Source organism: Stigmatopora nigra, chromosome 1 (genome assembly GCF_051989575.1).
Source record: "Stigmatopora nigra isolate UIUO_SnigA chromosome 1, RoL_Snig_1.1, whole genome shotgun sequence".
In the NCBI taxonomy this organism is placed as follows: domain Eukaryota; kingdom Metazoa; phylum Chordata; class Actinopteri; order Syngnathiformes; family Syngnathidae; genus Stigmatopora; species Stigmatopora nigra.
In genome coordinates, this window is record NC_135508.1 from 13,678,138 (window position 1) to 13,697,659 (window position 19,522).

At 39.9% G+C, this 19,522-nt stretch overlaps 1 protein-coding gene across 2 annotated transcripts; it reads left to right on the forward strand.

The window, feature by feature from the left end:
• Positions 1 to 886: 886 nt before the first annotated feature.
• LOC144199404 (voltage-dependent L-type calcium channel subunit beta-4-like) lies at positions 887 to 19,355 on the forward strand. Of its 2 annotated transcripts, none has more exons than XM_077721021.1 (14): positions 887 to 984; positions 13,146 to 13,265; positions 13,340 to 13,462; positions 13,567 to 13,688; positions 14,483 to 14,535; positions 14,782 to 14,801; positions 14,928 to 15,008; positions 15,502 to 15,560; positions 15,664 to 15,764; positions 15,834 to 15,985; positions 17,135 to 17,230; positions 17,470 to 17,640; positions 17,866 to 17,904; positions 17,995 to 19,355. In XM_077721021.1, the coding sequence occupies exons 1-13, from the start codon at positions 904 to 906 to the stop codon at positions 17,893 to 17,895; spliced, it is 1,209 nt and encodes a 402-aa protein (XP_077577147.1). In that variant the 5' UTR covers positions 887 to 903; the 3' UTR covers positions 17,896 to 17,904; positions 17,995 to 19,355. The 2 variants fall into 2 exon arrangements, with proteins under 2 accessions (XP_077577147.1, XP_077577155.1); XM_077721029.1 differs by lacking the exon at positions 887 to 984 and adding an exon at positions 11,224 to 11,416.
• Positions 19,356 to 19,522: the final 167 nt, after the last annotated feature.

Genomic DNA, 19,522 nt, shown 5'->3' on the forward strand with positions numbered 1-19,522 from the left:
CACTATCCAGAAAAAGGTCAAATCTTTATTGTCAAGGGTACCTAAATGCACCCATCAATCACACTACTACTAAATGACCATATTCTTCCTTGCAAGTTCTCTAAACTGCATGCTTTTCCTCCTATTTGATTTCTAAGCTAATCAGTATGCAATTTAAGGGCATGTTTACACGCCACCCTGACAGATAGATATAAAAAGACAGCTAGATTTAAAATCACATCAATCCTATTAAATACAACAGTCACACTGGCGGAAAACAGATTAAGGGTTTTTGTGGGTGTTTGGGGGGGTGAAGCTGAAAGCGTTGGACAGCGCCAATGTAACTGAAATTCCAGGCAAACTACTCAATAGATGGCAATAGAATGAATGCACTTTTGTTTTTATTGCCAGTTTGCATTTGTCCCATCCTTCTCAGCTACTTTCTGCCAATGGCATTTATTTTTCTTCTAGTTTACTGATGTGCTTGTATGTCCTCTGAAGCAAAGTGTTTTTCCGCCTTGAATTTTAATTCCCATTCCAATGCGATTGCATTGACATTTCCGCTAAGCATCCCAACTAAATAAAAATGTTCTGAATCATCACTCATATTAGATGGAAGATTCGTTTATATATCTCTTGCATGGAAATGCAGACTCAAAATGAATATAATTTTTGACAATTTTAATGATATAACCTGAAATAAAAATAAGTATTCATGTGCAGGGTAAAGTGGGATACACTTTGGCAGGAAATGCCATCCAAAGCGGTCCTTAGAGGCTCCTGGAGGTGCACATTTTTGTTCCAACCTATCCGGTGCAGACAGTTGAACTAATGAGTTTTCTGCTGAAACAAGGAACACTTGACAGCAATCAACTGATTACACTTGTAAAACACCAGATTGGTTGGAATGAAAACCTGCACACAATGAAGCTCTTTGTGGATGTGTTTGCCCACAGTTTTATTTGGAAAAGATGGGAATTTATCAGGAAAATGTATTCATGCGGGGTAAGCTGATCCACTTCAGAACTGTTTTTTTTGTCTCAAGAAAAAGTGGATAGACATCAATCTGATTGGAATAATTTACAATTGTCAATATCTTTTTATTGTAGAAATCAAATAGGGAGTTTGGGCTATGATTTTAAAGGCAATTTGATGTTTCACTTTAGAAAACACACCATAAGCATTATGGAAGATGAATGGATGAAAGAAATAACAATAATTGCCTCAATAAACCCTCCCTAATTGAAGTTTTGTGTTGAAATTGCCAACAAAATGGTAACAAGAACAATATGCAAGGAAATTTTGAGCAGACAACAATTAAATTATATAGCTGTCTAAATGTTATAGTTGCTCGAGGAGTGATGTACTGTATCCTTATCTCTTTGTTAAATGATTCTCTCATAAAAAATACATTGGTTAAAAAAACAATTAAATATAAAACATTAGAAAGGCCTATCAAAAAAATAATTTAAAAAAAATAATTTAACAAGAGCAGCATTAGTTGTGTTTGCAGCTTTTACGGAAAGTAAATGTAATCACTGTTTGTTAAAACCTCCAAAATTGTTCAGTACATTTTGACATGGTTTCAAAACTGCCTTGCATTTTTAGTACTTTGCTCCCCTCTGATGGCGTTTTAGTGTAAATCCTTTCATTTCTTTTTAAATTCTATTTCATTGGAATAGGTGGATTCACCATGATTTCACTGGTTAATTTGGTGTATCAACATTGAGATCATTTGCATACATCATTTGCAGTTCATCTTTACCAGTAATTGCGCTAGGGGCCCTTTTTGCTCCATATTTGCCATTCTGTGATGCTTTTTTTTCTTCTACTGCTTGATGCCACCCAGAAACCTTCAGGAACCACCAGAGTGTTCTATTTTTCCCATTAGTATAGTGATTTATCTCATATGATATGAAGCATGGTAGGAATGTGGCATGCTATTAAGCCTCAGCTTACTTTGCTTTTTCATTCATTCATCTTCCATGCTGCCCATCCTCGAAAGGATTTCGGGGGTTGCTGCAGCCAAACCCAACTGTCTTTGGGCGAAAGGCAGATTACACCCTAGACTGGAAGCTAGGTAGTCAGTTGTAGGGCACATAGAGAGACAGACAACCACTCACACTGCCACAGAGAGGGAATCAAACCCAGACTGCCCGCACCTAAGTCAGGCAGAAGAACCACTGCACCTTCGGGTGGTCATTTTGCTTGACTTTTTATGGATTTAACAGGACCTTTAGTCCTATTTTGTAAATTCTTTACATCGATGGAAATGGATCTGAGTTAAGACTATGATTTAAGACTTTGAATGTGGTTATTTGATATTCCTTACTCTGATACCAACTTCTATCTTTCAAATGTTATGAGCGATCCGACATGTAAAAAGTCCAAACCCAAACCAGTGTCATGTTTTTGGACAAATACCACCATCATGACTGACAGTATACACTTAAAATCCAGAAAAATCTCATCCTCCACAGCATAGGTAATGGTGCTATCCATAAACTCAGCCATGAAATAGTGTAATCATTTAGACAAATAAAGCTGTAAAAAAAGAAAACTCATAGCTGTGAACCACATCTACTCAGTATATACCAAATAAAGATACTGGTAAGGTCCAGAATGCATTAAAAGGCCTCAATCTGGCAACCTAAACCATTTTTTTTAGCAAAAGAACACTATTGTATTGTGTGTCTCTGAAAATTGTACATTTGTACTGATCTCAGTGCGGTAATCCTAAATATGCACAAATGTGATAAGATTTATTCAACCCGTAGGACCAGAAAAGGAAACTTGACACACAGATTGTTTGTTACCCCCGGCCTTGACTGTTGACAAGTCTTTAAACAAGAAATCCTCTTATGTGACAATTTGTTCAATACCAATGGCTTGCTGATTGTGAACATCATTATAAAAATCCAAATGGCAATTCCAATAGCTAGCCTAAGGGTGTGAATCTTGTTCAAGGTTGTTGAAATGTAAAAAGTGGCTATATACGAGATACAGTACAGAGTGAGTGGCATGTTTTGACCAGCTGGGAAAATCTCCTCGAGACAAAGGAAATTAAATTCTTTGCTTCAGTGTGTCTCCTGTGGATAAACGGCAGGAGGTCCTCATATTGCCTTCGCAAATTCTTGATTCAACTCATCTTATTTTATTCTGAGAGCTGGGAAATGTGTGTGTGATTATATTATTCTTCTTCTGCTAAAAGAAAAAGATGCAGAAATATGAATAATATTTGAAATGGTATTTTAAAAGGCCCAAATTTCCACATAACATGAGCAAAAGTGTCGATAATTAAGAAGGACCTTCTGTCTCAAAATGTGGGCGAGCAGGCGTGGAAATGAGGGGAGGAACTTTAAAAGTTCAATTAAAGAGACTTAAAAAACTTGATGCAAATTAAGGTATGTAGTCCAAAATTACAGGTGGAAACCAATGCTAGAGTATAAAACAAATCAGGGCAATACTTTGACAGACACATTGCATTGACAAAGACAAGAAATGAGCCATGGGTTAACGAGACATAAGGAACAGGAGGCTGACACAGGTGAAAATAATGGACAATCAGATGGACAAGGCAGGTTTATTGGTAAAACAAAAAAAAAACATGACACCCTGTTTCATTCAGCTATTCAGTGGTTAACTTTGAATGACGTTGCAAATTTTCAGGAGGCCAAATTCATTTCATGTGCAGCTTAACTATAGAACTTCCTTTTTTTGTGATTGCATGCTACACTCAGATGTTATAGCAAATGTTTTTTATTAAAAAGTGCCATTGTATATGTACTTCTCTCAACCAAAAACCCAAAATGATGATAAAAAATGATTTAAAAAAATGTAACCATTGATCTGTAAACTGAGCTGGTCATTCCTAAAATACTTAATAAATATGACCTATTATTGATAAATATACAAAAGGAAATTGAGAATTTCTTTTTTCAATGAAGCCCTTATATCAATACAAAATGTCAAATTCTGTCCTAATCTATATAGTCATTTATTTATTATTTGTTTGTGCTTTGCCACCACATACGGTTCACATTGGCATTGTGTTATCCAGTCAGTTTAAACTCATCTTAGCTCCTAGTATGTCTGAGGCCATCAGGTGTATGAAAGGACTCCTGGGCCAGGTGTCATGTCACTTCCCTCAAATATTCAAAACACAGCCGAACAGATCCTTAAAATAGCTCCAGTGCATCCATAATGCACCAGCAGCAGGATTCTGCCCTCAGAGGCCTGAAACAGGCCAAAAAGACAAACTGACATGTGCACTTCATGCTTGGCAGCAGTTCCCGAAAAGGAAGCCATCTACTGTTTATCGTTGGAACCTTCATTCATTCATGTTTTATTCACGTCTTTCTACACGTGGAATAGGAATGGCAGCCTTGCTCCTTCTTTTCTCCTTGCCCCCCCCCCTCTCCTACTCTGTTTTCCTGCTGTTCTATGAATTATTAATATTTACTGGTAAATTTCACAATTGCCACAGTCATCATCTTTATTTGAGTGCCCTTCTTGATTTATATTTCAAAGTCAATTTTTGATCCATGTCTTTTATGTCATACGTCACAGTACGTAAAGCAGGGGTAGGGAACCTATGGCTCAGGAGCCATATATGGCTCTTCACTAAGCTGTGAGGTAAAATATGTATTTAAACTTCTGGTAACTGAGCCGAGTCCCAAATGCACCAATAGGAGCGTCATGTAGGCACTATGGCGCTGACACTACCTCTAACTTCTTGTTTATTCATTATACTTTTTGTATACATATTTTCATTGATTAGCAACTACGTAACAATGTTGTCAAAAGAATTCATTTAGTACTTTAAAAGTGGTAAAATGACTCCAAAAACAATCACATCCCAATTTCGTATTTTTTCTCTTAAACTCCTAGTATGGCTCTCAAGGAATAAAATTTGAAGATAGGGATTGTTTATGGCTCTCCCACAACATCTTGGATGAGGAACTGGTGGTCAATCTGTATTTTGTGCCATTCCGATTGACTGAGGTGCACTTTCATGGGTTCTAACCGCTCAGTGTGGAGTTTTCATGTTCTACCCATGCTTTTTCCAGATATTGCAGGTTCCTGTGACACTCAAAGAACATACACGTAAGGTCTGTTGAACTTTCTAAATCAGGGTTGTCTCCAAACTATTACACAAAGTGGTATACAGGATTCCATTCCAACCAAGCAAGACAATAAGTTGTTTGACAAGTGGAATCAGTTAAATGCAGTCTGGTGCTGCTTGTTTTAGCAGAAGCCCCATTGATTAAGCTGTCGGTGCTGGATCCATTGGAACAAAAGCTAGAACCCACTTTGGCCTTTGAGAACAGGTTCGTAGACCCCTACTCTGAATTAAAATCACTTCATACACACCATTGGCAATCAAGTTTACCACTGTGCAATGACGATTATGGCTAATTCGAGTTTGGCATCAACAACATGGACGCTTTACTTGAAAGCAACAAGTCGTTGGCTAGCTAGCAATGGTGCCTCAAGAGAAAACCCCCAGAGGCGGTGGCAGAACATCCAATTCCACACAGGAAAGGGAGAACCTGGTTCGAATTCAGAACGGTACAGAGGACGTGCCAATCGGCCTAACTTGAACCTGCTGGTAAATTCTTCGAAATGCCATTCAGTGTTGCAGCCGGAGATGATGCTTGTGCTGTAGTTGTGTTACTTTGGTGAGGGAGGAGAGAGGCTGAGAAGGACGATATGCAGACGAGATAGAGGCTTGCTGACGTAGCAGCACTGGAGGGCGGTGGTGCTGTGCACAAAGTCCACCAGATAGAACGTGTACACTCATGCAACGGTGCACTTGAATGTTGCCCAGGAGAGAGAGCGCACCATGACTGCTTAGCAGAGCCAGAGAAATAAAGAAAGAGAGATGCTTTCCCACCTCCCACGGAGTAAGTACTCTCTTTTTGTTCCCGTGTCTTTGCTGCATGGAATGACAACATGGGGATGGCATGTAAAGAACACTTCTACTCCTCTTACGTCGAAGGAAACTTTGTGAGGTCCACTGAGCCGCCAGCAAGCCCATTTCACGCCTGTTTGTCAGCAAAAAGTCAGCAAACGGCATTCCATGGCGTCGTGCGAGAATCTCGGATGATGCGGGTGGGCGTACTTGTTCAGGGGGAGAAGGATTGCATCTGGGACCGCCGGGCTTCCTGTGCCGGGTCAATTAAATAGTGCATGAGACGGAGCACTAAAAGCCTGTCCCGTGGGGGGCCAAGTGCTTTCTTTGTGTATGTGCGTGCATGCATCAGTGTGCAATGCCTTGATTAAAGTTGATGAAGCAGCAATGCTGAGATAGCCAAAGATTGCGTTTCTGTTTAAAAACACTGCTTATGCTGATTTTGGTGGTAGCTTGTCATCCATCCATGCAAGGAGGAGGTCCTGCTGGGGAACATGTTGGCTTGTGTGCATCGTGGGTGGTTCAAACAATTATTCCAGGGATACATCAAGAGCAGGCTCAAAGCAAATGTTCCCAGCAGCAGTTGTGATGTCTTAACGCCAGAATTGTGAGCTTGTGCGCTTATGTAGGGCGCCATTACATATTGATAAGTCTGACATTCGCTCAGTCAAGAGGCACCAATTAGGCACAACTCAAACCCAGAGCTGGAAAGAGGTCAGCTGAGCAGCAAACACGTGTCATCTTGGGGAGAGAATGCTGCAATGGGCAATTAGGTGCAGCTCCATGTGGGTTAGTTATTTGGTTAGTGTTTGCTACACAGCTCTTGGGAAATGATAGGGTGAGGCTGAATATGGAAGTGTGAGAAAGACTTTTTTTCTTCTCCTCTTTTTTTTTTAACCTATTTTTGGATTGCTTGGTGGTAAGCCAATATAGTGGCTATAGAATTCTATTCATCTTCTTATTGTTGCAGATGTTCCAGACAGACTAGAATGCATATGTTTGGTTAAATATATTAGAAATACTGTGATTTTGTCGAAACCTGATATTAAAAAGGGGAGAAAAATTGAATAAATGGCCAAACTGCAGGCAATAAATTGAACACATCTCCAAACGAAACTGTGTCGTGTCATTTTGGGTCTTCGCCAGTACTGTATTTCCTACTTCTGCCCTCACTCTCTTGGGTATAGATTTCAAAAGAGTTAGACAGCTTGCCAAAGGAATTGTTTTGACTTCTCCTTGTCAGCATCTCAAATTTGGTGGAGAGGATCATGATCTGCTAGAGTCCATCACAATTCTGGAAGTCATAGTAGTTACCTTTATTGTCATGCATGTTTCTTCTACCACATGCTTGACTGAGGTCAGGACACACTTGTTTAAGAACTCTTTACATATTCTTGACATTAACTAATGGGAATTTAGAATAGAGAAGGATTGGAGTGATACTTGTCCTCAGTTTGCTTGTCTTTAGCAGAATAGCATTTTATGGACTGACAAGCTAAATGTCGATAGTATAAGTATTTTTTGTCACAAACATATTGTGAAGATATGTCACGGCAATATGTTTGTGTTGCATGTTGCGTTCCTGAACTCGATTGGGTATGAGTCTGAGCGTGAATGGTTTTGCGTCAGCTTGTGCCTCGCGATTGGCTGGCAACTAGTTCAGAGTGTCCCCCACCTGTTTCCCCATATTTGGGAATATTCTGGGATGGGCTCCAACACCTCCGCAACCCTTGTGGGGATAAGCGCTATGGAAAATGAATGAATGTTACCGTGGTACCGTGCAAACGCACATATTACACCAAACACAGTCTTGTTACACTGTTTATACTAGTAGTACATTTAATTCACTGTCTATTATTTTAAATCATAAATAACATAGGGGAATTGTGTCTTTATGAGGCAAATTGTATGAAAGTGAAGATAGCAGTATGAATGAATACAAAATAAGACGCAACATGACCAGTGCTCACCAGTGGTTGATCGTGATGGGAGTGGCCCTGCCTTGGTCTAAGCTCAACAGCGTGAATGAAAGGCGAAGCATCTCGGCCTGGATCGCTGCTTCGTGCTCGAAGGGTGCCAGCCTTCGCATGTCAGCGTGCATCCACGTCACTGCCGTGTCCCTATTGCATCAGTAGTGTTTCTCTTTGCGGATGCCTAACCCAAGATGTCAGTGCATTCCTACCGTGTGGGATGGTCGTCTGTGGTGGCAAACAAGGCTGGTCTTCCAGTGACTTGAAATGACACACAGTGAGCCGCCTCCTTTTTTTTTTGTAGTATACAGGCAAGTCCTAATTTAGAGTTGTGCTCCTCTAGAGTATAGTAACACATTGCGCCATATCATGCTGGGCAGAATTGAGCTCTTTTGCAAGTTACAGTGCCATTTAGAGATGCAAAACGCGAAGAAAATCCCAAAGATATAAAAGATACGCCTGGATTGTTGTATTTGTGTACACTAATGCTCTCTGTGTGATCTATTAACAGCTGTTTTAAGGTTTATTTTTACATACAACCAGAAGTAAATAGCCCACCGAGTATCTTCAACACCTTAATGAATGAATTCATTCGTTTTCTGAACCACTTATGGGGTGGGAACTGTTGAAGCCTAACTACAAGCACCAGGCAGGGGATACCACTCGCCCGCTGAGCCAACCAAAACCTTAATGTTAAACGAAATATTATGATTTGCTTGAACATTTTGATGGTTGAAAACATAACATCATTTTCATTTTATTTACCCAACTGGAAAAAAGAACCATGATCTTTATTTAGGGAACTCTAAGAAATGTGAATATTCTTTTCTCCTATTACTTTATAGCAATAGAAAGAAACCTTTTAAATAATAAGTTTTGATCATTTAAAATGTGTTTAAAAGTGTACATGGAGTATATACAACTTAAATACATGGTTTCTCTTTTTTTGGTGTGTCATCTTCCCAGTTGGGCATAGAACACATACAGTACCCCACAAGGAATTGAGGGTCACTGTAAACTTGTATCTCGCATCTGCATAAGTATTCCGAGGCAATGTGAGTAGGGTGGAACAGTTCGGAATAGGGTGGAGCGTTTGTGCGGCTCTCCTATTGATCCACTCTGCCATACTCTGGTTGCATTGTCAGGGGATGCTATGATCCACCTCTGCCCGGAATGCTGCCTCAGCTTCCTTTTTGCCTCCAAATTGAAATGAGAATTTAGCAAACTCCCTTCCCAAAGCTTTTTTTACAGCTCCTTTTTGAATATGAGATGTCCACAGAAAGCTAATGAATTGATTGTTTTTTTTCCAGATGTGTGGCATTAACTCTTGACCTCTTTGTCTTAATTTTTCTCATCTGGTTCAATTGATCTTTTTGGCATGTGATCTAACACAAAGAAGCTAGCAAAAGCCAAATATTCTTATTTGACCTGGGTGTTTATCTTTGTGTTTTTTGAGTCCTCTTGTGACAAGTGCTAAAAAAAGAACCAGTCAAACAACTGCATGACAGTATCAGGAGCATAAAGTAACACTGCATAGTGTAATCATTGATCATTTTTTGTTGTTTGGGGAGGCTCTTTTGTGTTTTTCCACTTTGTCTTCTTTGTGACAGATATTTAGTTCTTAGCACTTAGTAAGATAGAGTCTGTCAAGATGGTGGAATCTGCTTTTTTTCTGGTGGGAATTCATCAAAACTCAGTAAACTTGGCAATATGTCATCTGAAAACGAGACAAACTGGTCAAATGGAGGTGGAAATTTGGAGGAGAAGGAAAAATGAAATGAATTAGAAGAAGTAGAGATGGAGAAGAGAACGGAGACAATGCAGAGCTATTATTAGACTGACTGAAGAGTATAAAAAAAATTGACAAGATTGTGCTAATCTCATTTTGTGCCATCTCCCTCTTAATCCTCTTGTCATCATTTCACTTTCTATCTTTGTTTAACATTGGATTAACGGCAAACGATTATTTCTCGGTGTTATTTTTTCTCTTTTCTCTTCTCTTTTGCCATTTCTTTCGTCTCTCGCCAATCCTTCGCTTGTTTGGAGGCACCCCCAACTCCTGCCTCATGTTCAGCCCTAATGATTAAAATAGACACTTTGTATTGTCCACTCTAAAGCATGGGTTTGTGTGTGTGTGTGTGTGTGTGTGTGTGTGTGTGTGTGTGTGTGTGTGTGTGTGTGTGTGTGTGTGTGTGTGTGTGTTCGATTCTTGTGTGCTTTTTCATTTAAAAAAACTTTTCAGGACTCAAGCCCTGAGACATGTTCTGCTAAAAGCTGTGGTGAAGTGCACTTCATTTATAGGCAGCGACCTTAAATGAGGCTGATGAGAGCATACCAACCTAATGGACGCCAAAGTAGGGTCTTCAGTGCCTAAGGCCTGCAGATGAGCCAGCCCAGCTGTGGAGGGCTTCAAGACTGCTCTTTTGCTTTAAGACAGGGATGTGCACTATTTTTTTTCTCTCTCTCTCTCTCTCTCCAAGTGCTGGCTACTGAATAATGGAAAGCTGCAAGAGCCATTTTAATATTATTCAGCTTCCATTAATGACAACCAAACTAAGACTAATGTGTTAAGCAATTTTATATTGTGGTTTTTAATATCATAGACACTCATTTTGTGTTGTGATGCAATATCAGATGCGCGGGAATGGACCTGGGAGAAAGTCCAAGATCTGCTTTGAGTGTTCTGCCAGGCAGGGACATTTTGGTTCATTATAGTGGTGCATAGTTACTTTAAAAATGCATTCATTTTGCGAACCGCTTATCCTCACAAGGGTCGTGAGGGTGCTGAAGCCTATCCCAGCTAACTTTGGACACCAGGTGGGGCACATCCGGAATTGATAGCGCGCCAATCGCAGGGCACGAGGAGACCTACAACCATTCACGCTCACACTTACACATACCTATGGGCAATTGGACGTGTCCAATCAGCCTACCCTGCATGCCTTTGAAATGTGGGAGAAAACCGGACTACCCATAGAAAACCCACACAGGCCCAGGGAGAACATGAAAAATCCAGAAGATCTAAAATGGTACTCACAGTTTGAGAAAATGTAGACGCTTCCATGAAGCTAAAATGCATGTGTTTTCTATATGTGTCGAAACTAGAAACCCAGGCAAACTCAGGACCCACTTGGAAACGTCATGTACGATTCCAGCAGACAAAAATCGTCCATCTGAAAGCTAGCTGTGCCTACCACTTGTTTACTGCGCTGTTGAGCATGGAAATCTGCCCCCTTGAATTCTAGAAGTGACACCAGAATGTCCTGAATGAGCGATTGGCTGCCACACGTAGTAGCAACGTGCGATACTGCACAGTCAGACGCTCGAGATTTTCGATCGGGGTGGAGCTGATGCTGATGCTGAGCTGTACACAGAACAGCCTTGGAGTCGCTGCATCACTTTTGTGTCGGAAATGACTGTAGGGAAGGCAGCAATGGCAGCTGTGAAGCACTTAGGCTGATGGTGCCTCCCTCCATCTCCCCCCGTACAACCTTAGGGGAGGTGGGGGGCAGTCATGTCTGACTCCAGCGCTACCGGACTGATCGTTAATAAGGTATGTTGCGATGATGCCGTCTTTGTTGCGTGGCTCTGCAGGCAGACTCACGGTCACCAATCCCCCGCTAGCTCTCTCTCGCTTCTATATATAGACCAATTCACCATGAAGTTACACTTTCTTGCAGGTGGAAAATGGCAAAGTGTTTTCTGGCGGCGACATTCGTAAAGCAGCCTTTTGACCAAACCCGAGGGATTGAGATAACGGGAAATAGCTTGGGTGATGTTCACCTTATTTTCCTCTCATTGTAGTTTTAATGGGGGGATCTTGAGGTAAACTTCTTGAATGGAAGTCCCAAAGTCTCATAATTATAATTTAGTAGTTGGTGGCAAGTCATAACCAGCTAATCCATGTGAAAAAATAATATTACAATACTGGCTGGTTGACTGTAAAAGATGCTTGTATTATCTCTTAAACTGGGCTGTGATGATAGGATTCTAAATGTTCTGTTTTATTTTGATTATTTGCATGAAAGTTCTCTTTTAAAACCTTACTTAAACGCTGATGATTTCATGAATCTTTTCATTTGAGTACAGCTTGTATTGTATTTTTTAACATGGTATAAAGGAGCTTTCCCACTATATGCAAATGCTTCAAATTAGTTCATCCAATCATAATTCAACAAATGATGACGTAGACTCAATTTTAGGTGTACATACGTTTCCATTTCCATCAAATCATGACCACTTTTGATGTCTGATAACAGCCTGCAAACCAAAGTTGGACATTTTCTGAATCTATGTATCATTATGCGTTGATGAGTATTTCAGTACAGTGACAATTAGCTTAGCTTTCCGATGAATGAAAATATAAACATGCGCCTTTACATAGTTCTTTGTGACTGCACCTAAAATTGTCTAACAAAAAATATTATGATGTATTACCTAAAATTTCCCCTTCCTGCTGCAGGAAGATCCTCACTGTCTATGCTCAACCTGTCAATGTTGTGATAAAAGCATGTAAATATGATTAGATGGAACATTTAAATGCCTGTTAGGCAGAACAAAAGCCCACAGGCCACTACTCCACATTACACGTTCGGTGTTTCTGTGATGTTTTCAATACGAAGTCATTGAAAGTCATTTGCATTCTGCCACAGGGAAGCTTACGATTACAAAATGTTTACAATTTGGAAGCTAAGCACTTCTTGGTGCTCCTAGGCTTCTTTTGGACAGCTGTCGGCTTTCGATCGGTGTCTGCTTTGGACTCCCAGGTGCTGAATTGCGTTTCGTTGCTCTCTCAGAGATAGCGCTATGCATACTTTGTACATATATAGCTGAGCTTGTATTTCATTCATCTCTATTCACTCTAAATTGAAAAGTTATGGGACAAACATTGCTACTAAAGTACTAACGTTGGTTGATTAGTGTTGCCATTTTCAGAGCTAAATGATTTTTGGTAGCATTTGCATTTTCCTCATGTTCATCTTTAAATTTAAAGTTAATCTTACTCCTTTTTAGAGTGTGAAATTTTTTTGGAAGCCATTATTGACTACGCTTTACATTGGCCATTTTTTATTACAATCTGGATGAAATAATAAGGTTACAGGTGTTTACTTTGTTCCATTATAAGAGCGGGTTGGGTAACAAAGTTGAATCCATTTGATGTCTATTACACTCACTGACAGAACTTTAAACAACCTTATTTTTGCCTTACGTGATTTGACTTTATATTAACGGCAACATGTCATACCCACTCTACTTAGTGAATTTTTCCAAATTTTCCATAGGGTTCTGCCGATTCCTACACTAGTCGACCCTCGGATTCCGACCTGTCCCTGGAGGACGACCAGGAGGCGTCTCGGCGCGAAGCCGAGCGCCAGGCTCAGCTTCAGCTGGAGAGAGCTAAGGTCAAATTTCAATTCTTGTCCTTTTCATTGGCTGAAATGTTCTCCTTTTTTGAAAATGAATTTCTTGGGAGCAGTCAAAACCAGTGGCCTTTGCCGTGAAAACCAATGTGAGTTATTGCGGGGCTCTGGATGAAGATTGTCCAGTCCAAGGCGCAGCCATTAATTTTGAAACCAAAGACTTTCTGCACATTAAAGAGGTAATCCTGATGTCTGTCATTAATATGTCTGCCTTATTTCTTTTTTAGCAAAGCGAAATAAATCTTTCTGGACACTCAAAGCCATGTGCATTGCCATCCTGCAGAAATACAACAATGACTGGTGGATCGGTCGACTGGTCAAGGAGGGAGCAGACATCACGTTCATTCCGAGTCCCGTCAAACTTGAGGCCATACGGATCAAACAGGAGCAGAAGGCAGCAGCGAGGTTGGAGGCCATGCAGACATTTACATTGCAGGAGGAAAATGGTCAAATTAAATGCAAGGTCCAATTCATAGGCAGCTTTTATAAGACATATGGACAGTGTTTTGATTTTTCCACGTTTTGGTATAGCATAGCCCTCCAAACAAAATCCTGCAGCCTTAACCTAAATACATTAATCTGTTTTGGATGATAGCCAAATGTGGATAAAGTATAAGGCACTGTATTGTTACTCGGAGAAAACCCACGCAGCCCTGGGGGAGAACATGCAAACTCCACAGAGGAAGAGCCAAATCTGGGATTGAACCCTCAGAACAAGTAAATAATAAAACAAAAACGTTTTTTAATGATGTATGGATAAAAAAAAAAATTAAAAGTCACTCCTGGATAACGACAAAAATTGTGTCTGGGGGATATGAATAATAGAGGAAGGTTTTCCCAAAAATAGGGGGAATATTATTCAATTGGGAAATAGGAAAAATATTGCAAAACACTAATGTTTCATAATATAGTTATTGCTTTGCTAGCAAGTGCCATTACCATTATCTGTCTACTATTATAGCATCTATTTCTAGCCATTTTTTGTTAAAATCAAAGAAGTAAAGGAAAAGTAGCATTTGGAATGCATGCCACAACACAGTTTGTGTGTGAGACGTCATCCACCTGCTGTCATTGGCCGGAAGCTATACATGAAGACTACCTAACTGGCACGCATACTTCTCATGTATTCCTGGCTTTTCTCTAAATTGCCACCTGAGGGTGATTCGTCCACTGACACTTTAAATATTGTCTCCCTGCAGGAAAGGAGGCAATGCATCATCCGGAGGCTGGAGATCCACACCACCATCTGCAGGTACGTAGTAGAGCTGGAGGAGTCCTGCTAATGAATCGCTCTTCCTTTGGGGACCGATTGCCTCCCAAGCGACAGCTGCTCCAGTCTTTTAACGTACGCCATGTTAACAGGAAGGAGTTTAAAAAGTTGAATGCATGTGAAGCATGAAATACATTACTTTTAACAGTGTTGTGCTGTGCTTCGTTCATGTTTTTTTATTTATTTATATATTTTTAACAAAAAATTGTCTCATGTTTGTTCTGAAAGCCAAACAGAAGCAGAAACAGGTTTGTGTTTCATGAAATACACGCAATTCATTGGATGTCTTTGCACCATTCATGACAATTACATCATACAATTAGGAGCTATGTGTTTGGGTCAACATTTCTGTGTTGAATCTTTGTCCGCTGTAGACGGAACTCCTCCCACCGTATGATGTCGTTCCTTCGATGCGGCCGGTGGTGCTGGTCGGGCCTTCGCTGAAAGGCTACGAGGTGAGACAATTCTCCGGTTGGCTCTCACTTTGCTGAGGAAATGGCATGTTCTTGCGTGGGTTTTCTCCGGGTACTTCAGTTTCCGCCCACATCCAAAAAAATATGCATGTTAACCTCATTTATCACTCTAAATTGGCGCTACATTTGAGTCTGAGCATGATTGGCTCCTTGTTGTCTGCGATCGGCTGGCCACTAGTTCAGTCAGCTGGCATAGGCTCCAGCACCCCCGCAACCCTTGTGAGCATAAGCGGCTCGGAAAATGAATGAACGAATGAATGTTCGGCTTTTCAGTCTCTGAAATGAAATTTTTCAATGTAGCTCAATGTTATGTACTTTTGTCATTACTTTAGTGTAAATGTATGTTTATACATTTTAAGCAGTATTTGAATTTGTATAATGTTGTTGTATAATTATGCAAAATTTGACATTCATTCTATCTACCTCTGGTATATGTTGTGAGGAGTAAAAAAGTTAAATTAAATCATGTTTGCAGGTGACTGACATGATGCAGAAAGCCTTGTTTGACTTTCTAAAGCACAGATTCGATGGCAGGTGCGTACAGATCATTTAAAGCCAGGAGAGATTGCATTTTTTGCTGCATAATGAAGCACAAAGGCTGGAATGTTGGTTTTATTGACGATGTTTTGGTCTGCAGGATTTCCATCACACGAGTAACTGCTGACCTGTCACTAGCCAAGCGCTCGGTGCTCAACAAGAAGGCCATCATGGAGCGATCCAACACACGTTCCAGCCTCGGTGAATAATGACAACATTGTCACCCTCTACTGTGAATGTTCATATCACCCTTCTGTCCGTGCTCTTCAGCTGAAGTTCAGAGTGAGATTGAGAGGATCTTTGAGCTTGCCAAGTCCTTGCAGCTGGTTGTCCTGGATGCAGACACCATCAACCACCCTGCGCAGCTTCTCAAAACTTCCCTGGCTCCCATCGTCGTCTACGTTAAAGTGTCCTCACCCAAAGTAAAGCACAAACCCACCACACAAACTCACCTATTCTTTTCCATCTCAAACTATGTACTCGTGTAATGTGACACTTGATGCGTGCATCCCAAAACAATTTGTATCCAACATGTTTTAAAGGGGCCTACTCCCCATACTTGGTTAAGATCCAGCACCCTCTGTGAGGATAAGAACAGAAGATGAATGAATGTTTAAAAGCCATTTTCACACCACTGATTTTTACCATTAATAGAAGTATAGTTGAGAAGCAGGACCTTGAAATCACATCGTGTGTGAATTGGTAGCTCATGCAAGTTAGCCTGTAAAAGTAAATAATAAAGCGATCAAATTTTATCATCCTTGTGGCCTTGTCGCAGCATTCTGTACCATTTGCAGGCTTTTTATATCAGACATGGGAAAACCAGAGAGCAATTTATTACAATAGTTAAGGTGGGACGGAGCAAATGCGTGAATTATTGTCTCTTTGTCACCAATGAAAACGATCAAATTTATCTTTTGGGATGTTGCAGAAATAAGAAATTGCAGTTTTAATAATATTATTTATAATGTGCAACTGGAAATAAGGATGTGGCTCACATAAAAGCCCAAGTTTTTTACTCACTTAGAGTGATAGTACCCTAATTGAACTATAAAAATAGTACTAGTGTTTTAAATATGAACGCTTTCAACACTGTTTTCCTTGTCGAAAAATGCTGGAGCCAATCCCTGCTAACTTTAGGTGAAAGGCAGAGTACACCCAAGACTGGTCGCTAGTCAGTCATAGGGCAAACGTAGAAACAGACGACCATTCGCCCTCATATTCACATCGCTACCAAAGTCAGGGGAGAAAAAAACACTGCACCGTTGTTTGGCCTTTTTCAGAATTAAGAAGCAAAAATCTACCATTTAATCCATTATTTCATCTCTAACGAGACACACCTCTTGAATGCAGTAAATCGATTGGGCTATTAAGTTTTAAGAGCACACATGATTGGGTTTCTTCTGCATAACAATGAAAGCTCATTTTCGATTTGCAAATAATACCTCCAAATGGCAGTACATATAAATTCTAAATAATAGAGGGCCAAGAACTGTTAAGTGTTAAAACTTTAATGCTGTATTTGATTTGATAATTAAATTTTTGTATCGTTGTTTGGGCTCAACACCTAGGTTCTGCAGAGGCTGATCAAATCCCGAGGGAAGTCCCAGAGCAAACATCTGAACGTCCAGATGATGGCGGGCGACAAACTTGCTCAGTGTCCCCCTGTACGTCCTTTACCTTAAGTATTATCCAATAATACATTAACATTTCACCTTTATACAAATCAATGAATCCATTTATTGGGCAAAACTGGTCATCTTCAGGCCCATAGGGAAGAACAAAAGAATTATTTTCCATGCTGCATAAAAATTAGAGGCTGCAGGGTTGGATATCAATGAATGGCAATTCCATAGAACATGAATTGAGTGAGTATTTGCTGATCTTTTGTTTGTGGGCCCACCAGGAGATGTTTGACGTGATTCTAGACGAGAACCAGCTTGAGGACGCCTGTGAACACCTGGCTGAGTATCTGGATATTTACTGGCGTGCAACCCATCTTCCTTGTTCCGCCCCTGTTAACCTGGTCCAGGACCAAAACGTGATCACCCCTCCGTCTGCGAACTCCAGTCAACAGGTCAGATCGCAAGAGCATCAACAATGTGTTCCTCTCGACATGGTACTTTGTCCGACTCCTCTACTACTACAAGTAAAATTGAAAGTCCAAGAATAGAATGTGATTTTGTAGCAATTAACGTAGCTGTCAGAAATATATTTTACATATGGTAGTGTTTTTTGTGCATTAACTGTCATTTGCTACACAAATACTTTACTAACATGTTATCTTGATTTTTTTCCCCAGTTTTCTGAGACTCAAGAGTTAATCGAGTGAGCACTTGCGGTGAGTCGTCCGCCAACTATTTTTCCACCGTTTGATGACCTAGTTTTTATTTTGCAATGTTCTCTTTTTGTCCCTTTTGTGGAAGACCAGGAAGGGACTATTGTGCCAACTTGGTGCAGTAGCAGCCAGCATCTGCGTGCTCATTGTGAATAAAGAGAAACGGCATGAGTAGCAGCACGAAGAGGATGGAATTTGAGTCATGTTCTCCCAGTGTGACATTGAGTACTGCCCCCTGCTCCCGGCGCCATGTGACAACTCAGGGTCGCTTTCTGCACACCTTCTGATCACCTTCTGCAACACACAGACACGTACGCAGTCTGGCACTGTGCGTCTCACAATGGTAAGGGGTTCCACTTTGGGTCCGTCTGTCATTCAGTATGAAGCCCACTACATACGTGAAGAACGCTCGCAACATTTCCCCTGTACTTTGCTTACACAATTAAAACAACGACTACTGTTTCTCACATTATTGTGATCATACTACCAAAGTACTATTTCTAATTCATTATATTATTCTAACCACTATTACAACTAACAGCTATGTTCAGTAACTACTAATCTCCATAATTGCACTCCAACTAAGAATGCCTCCTCATCACTAGAATTACTACTACTGTGTTACTCTTCAGTTCTATTTTTGCTACAGATTACTACCACTACTATTAAAAAGAGTACTAACTAACACACGGGCATTCAGATTACTACTCACCTCTACTATATATTGCCAATGCCAATACTACTCTTATTACTTATATCAATTACTATTAACAATACCACTAACTACCTTCATCATATTACTTATTTGGTAAGGTTCTCATCTCATCTCATTTTTTGAAACGCTTTATTGTCATTAGGGTAACCCCAAACAAGTAATAGTTGAAGTTTCAGCTTCCGACTACTATTGGCGCTGGTTGCTACTTTGACGCTATGACGAAGACGTGTGTAGCGGGCTTAATACGACAAACATATTGAAGGTTCCTTACTCTCACACATCAACCGTGAGAGAAGACATTCCAACTGAACCAAACATTTCTAGAAAATGCTCAACTAACTTCTCATATCAAGTAGCTTTTTTGTTTGTTTGTAGTACGTAGTCTCTTTCTACACTAAACATGTGTGGTAGCTGATCACGTATTTTCTGCACAAAGCCATGCATGTCAAGCACAGACTCGGACAGTGATAGGGAAACAAACCTTCATTTGTCAAGTCATGGATGTATAACTGCCAAATGCCTCACTTAGAATTCATTTCTTATCACCATATTATGCATCTTTGGTGAAATCAGTCAAACTTGAACCAGTATCATTCAAGGAAAAAAAATCAAAACACGTTCAAAGCACATTGTGATTTTATTCAGGGTTCTCCAGCAAACCGAATAAATGGACCACGTATTATGTTAGTTATAATTAAAGATTCAACAGTCAAAAATGCTTATATATATATATATATATATATATATATATATATATATATATATATATATATATATATATATATATATATATATATATATATATATATATATATATATATATATATATATATATATATATATATATATATATATATATATATATATATATATATATATATATATATATATATATATATATATATA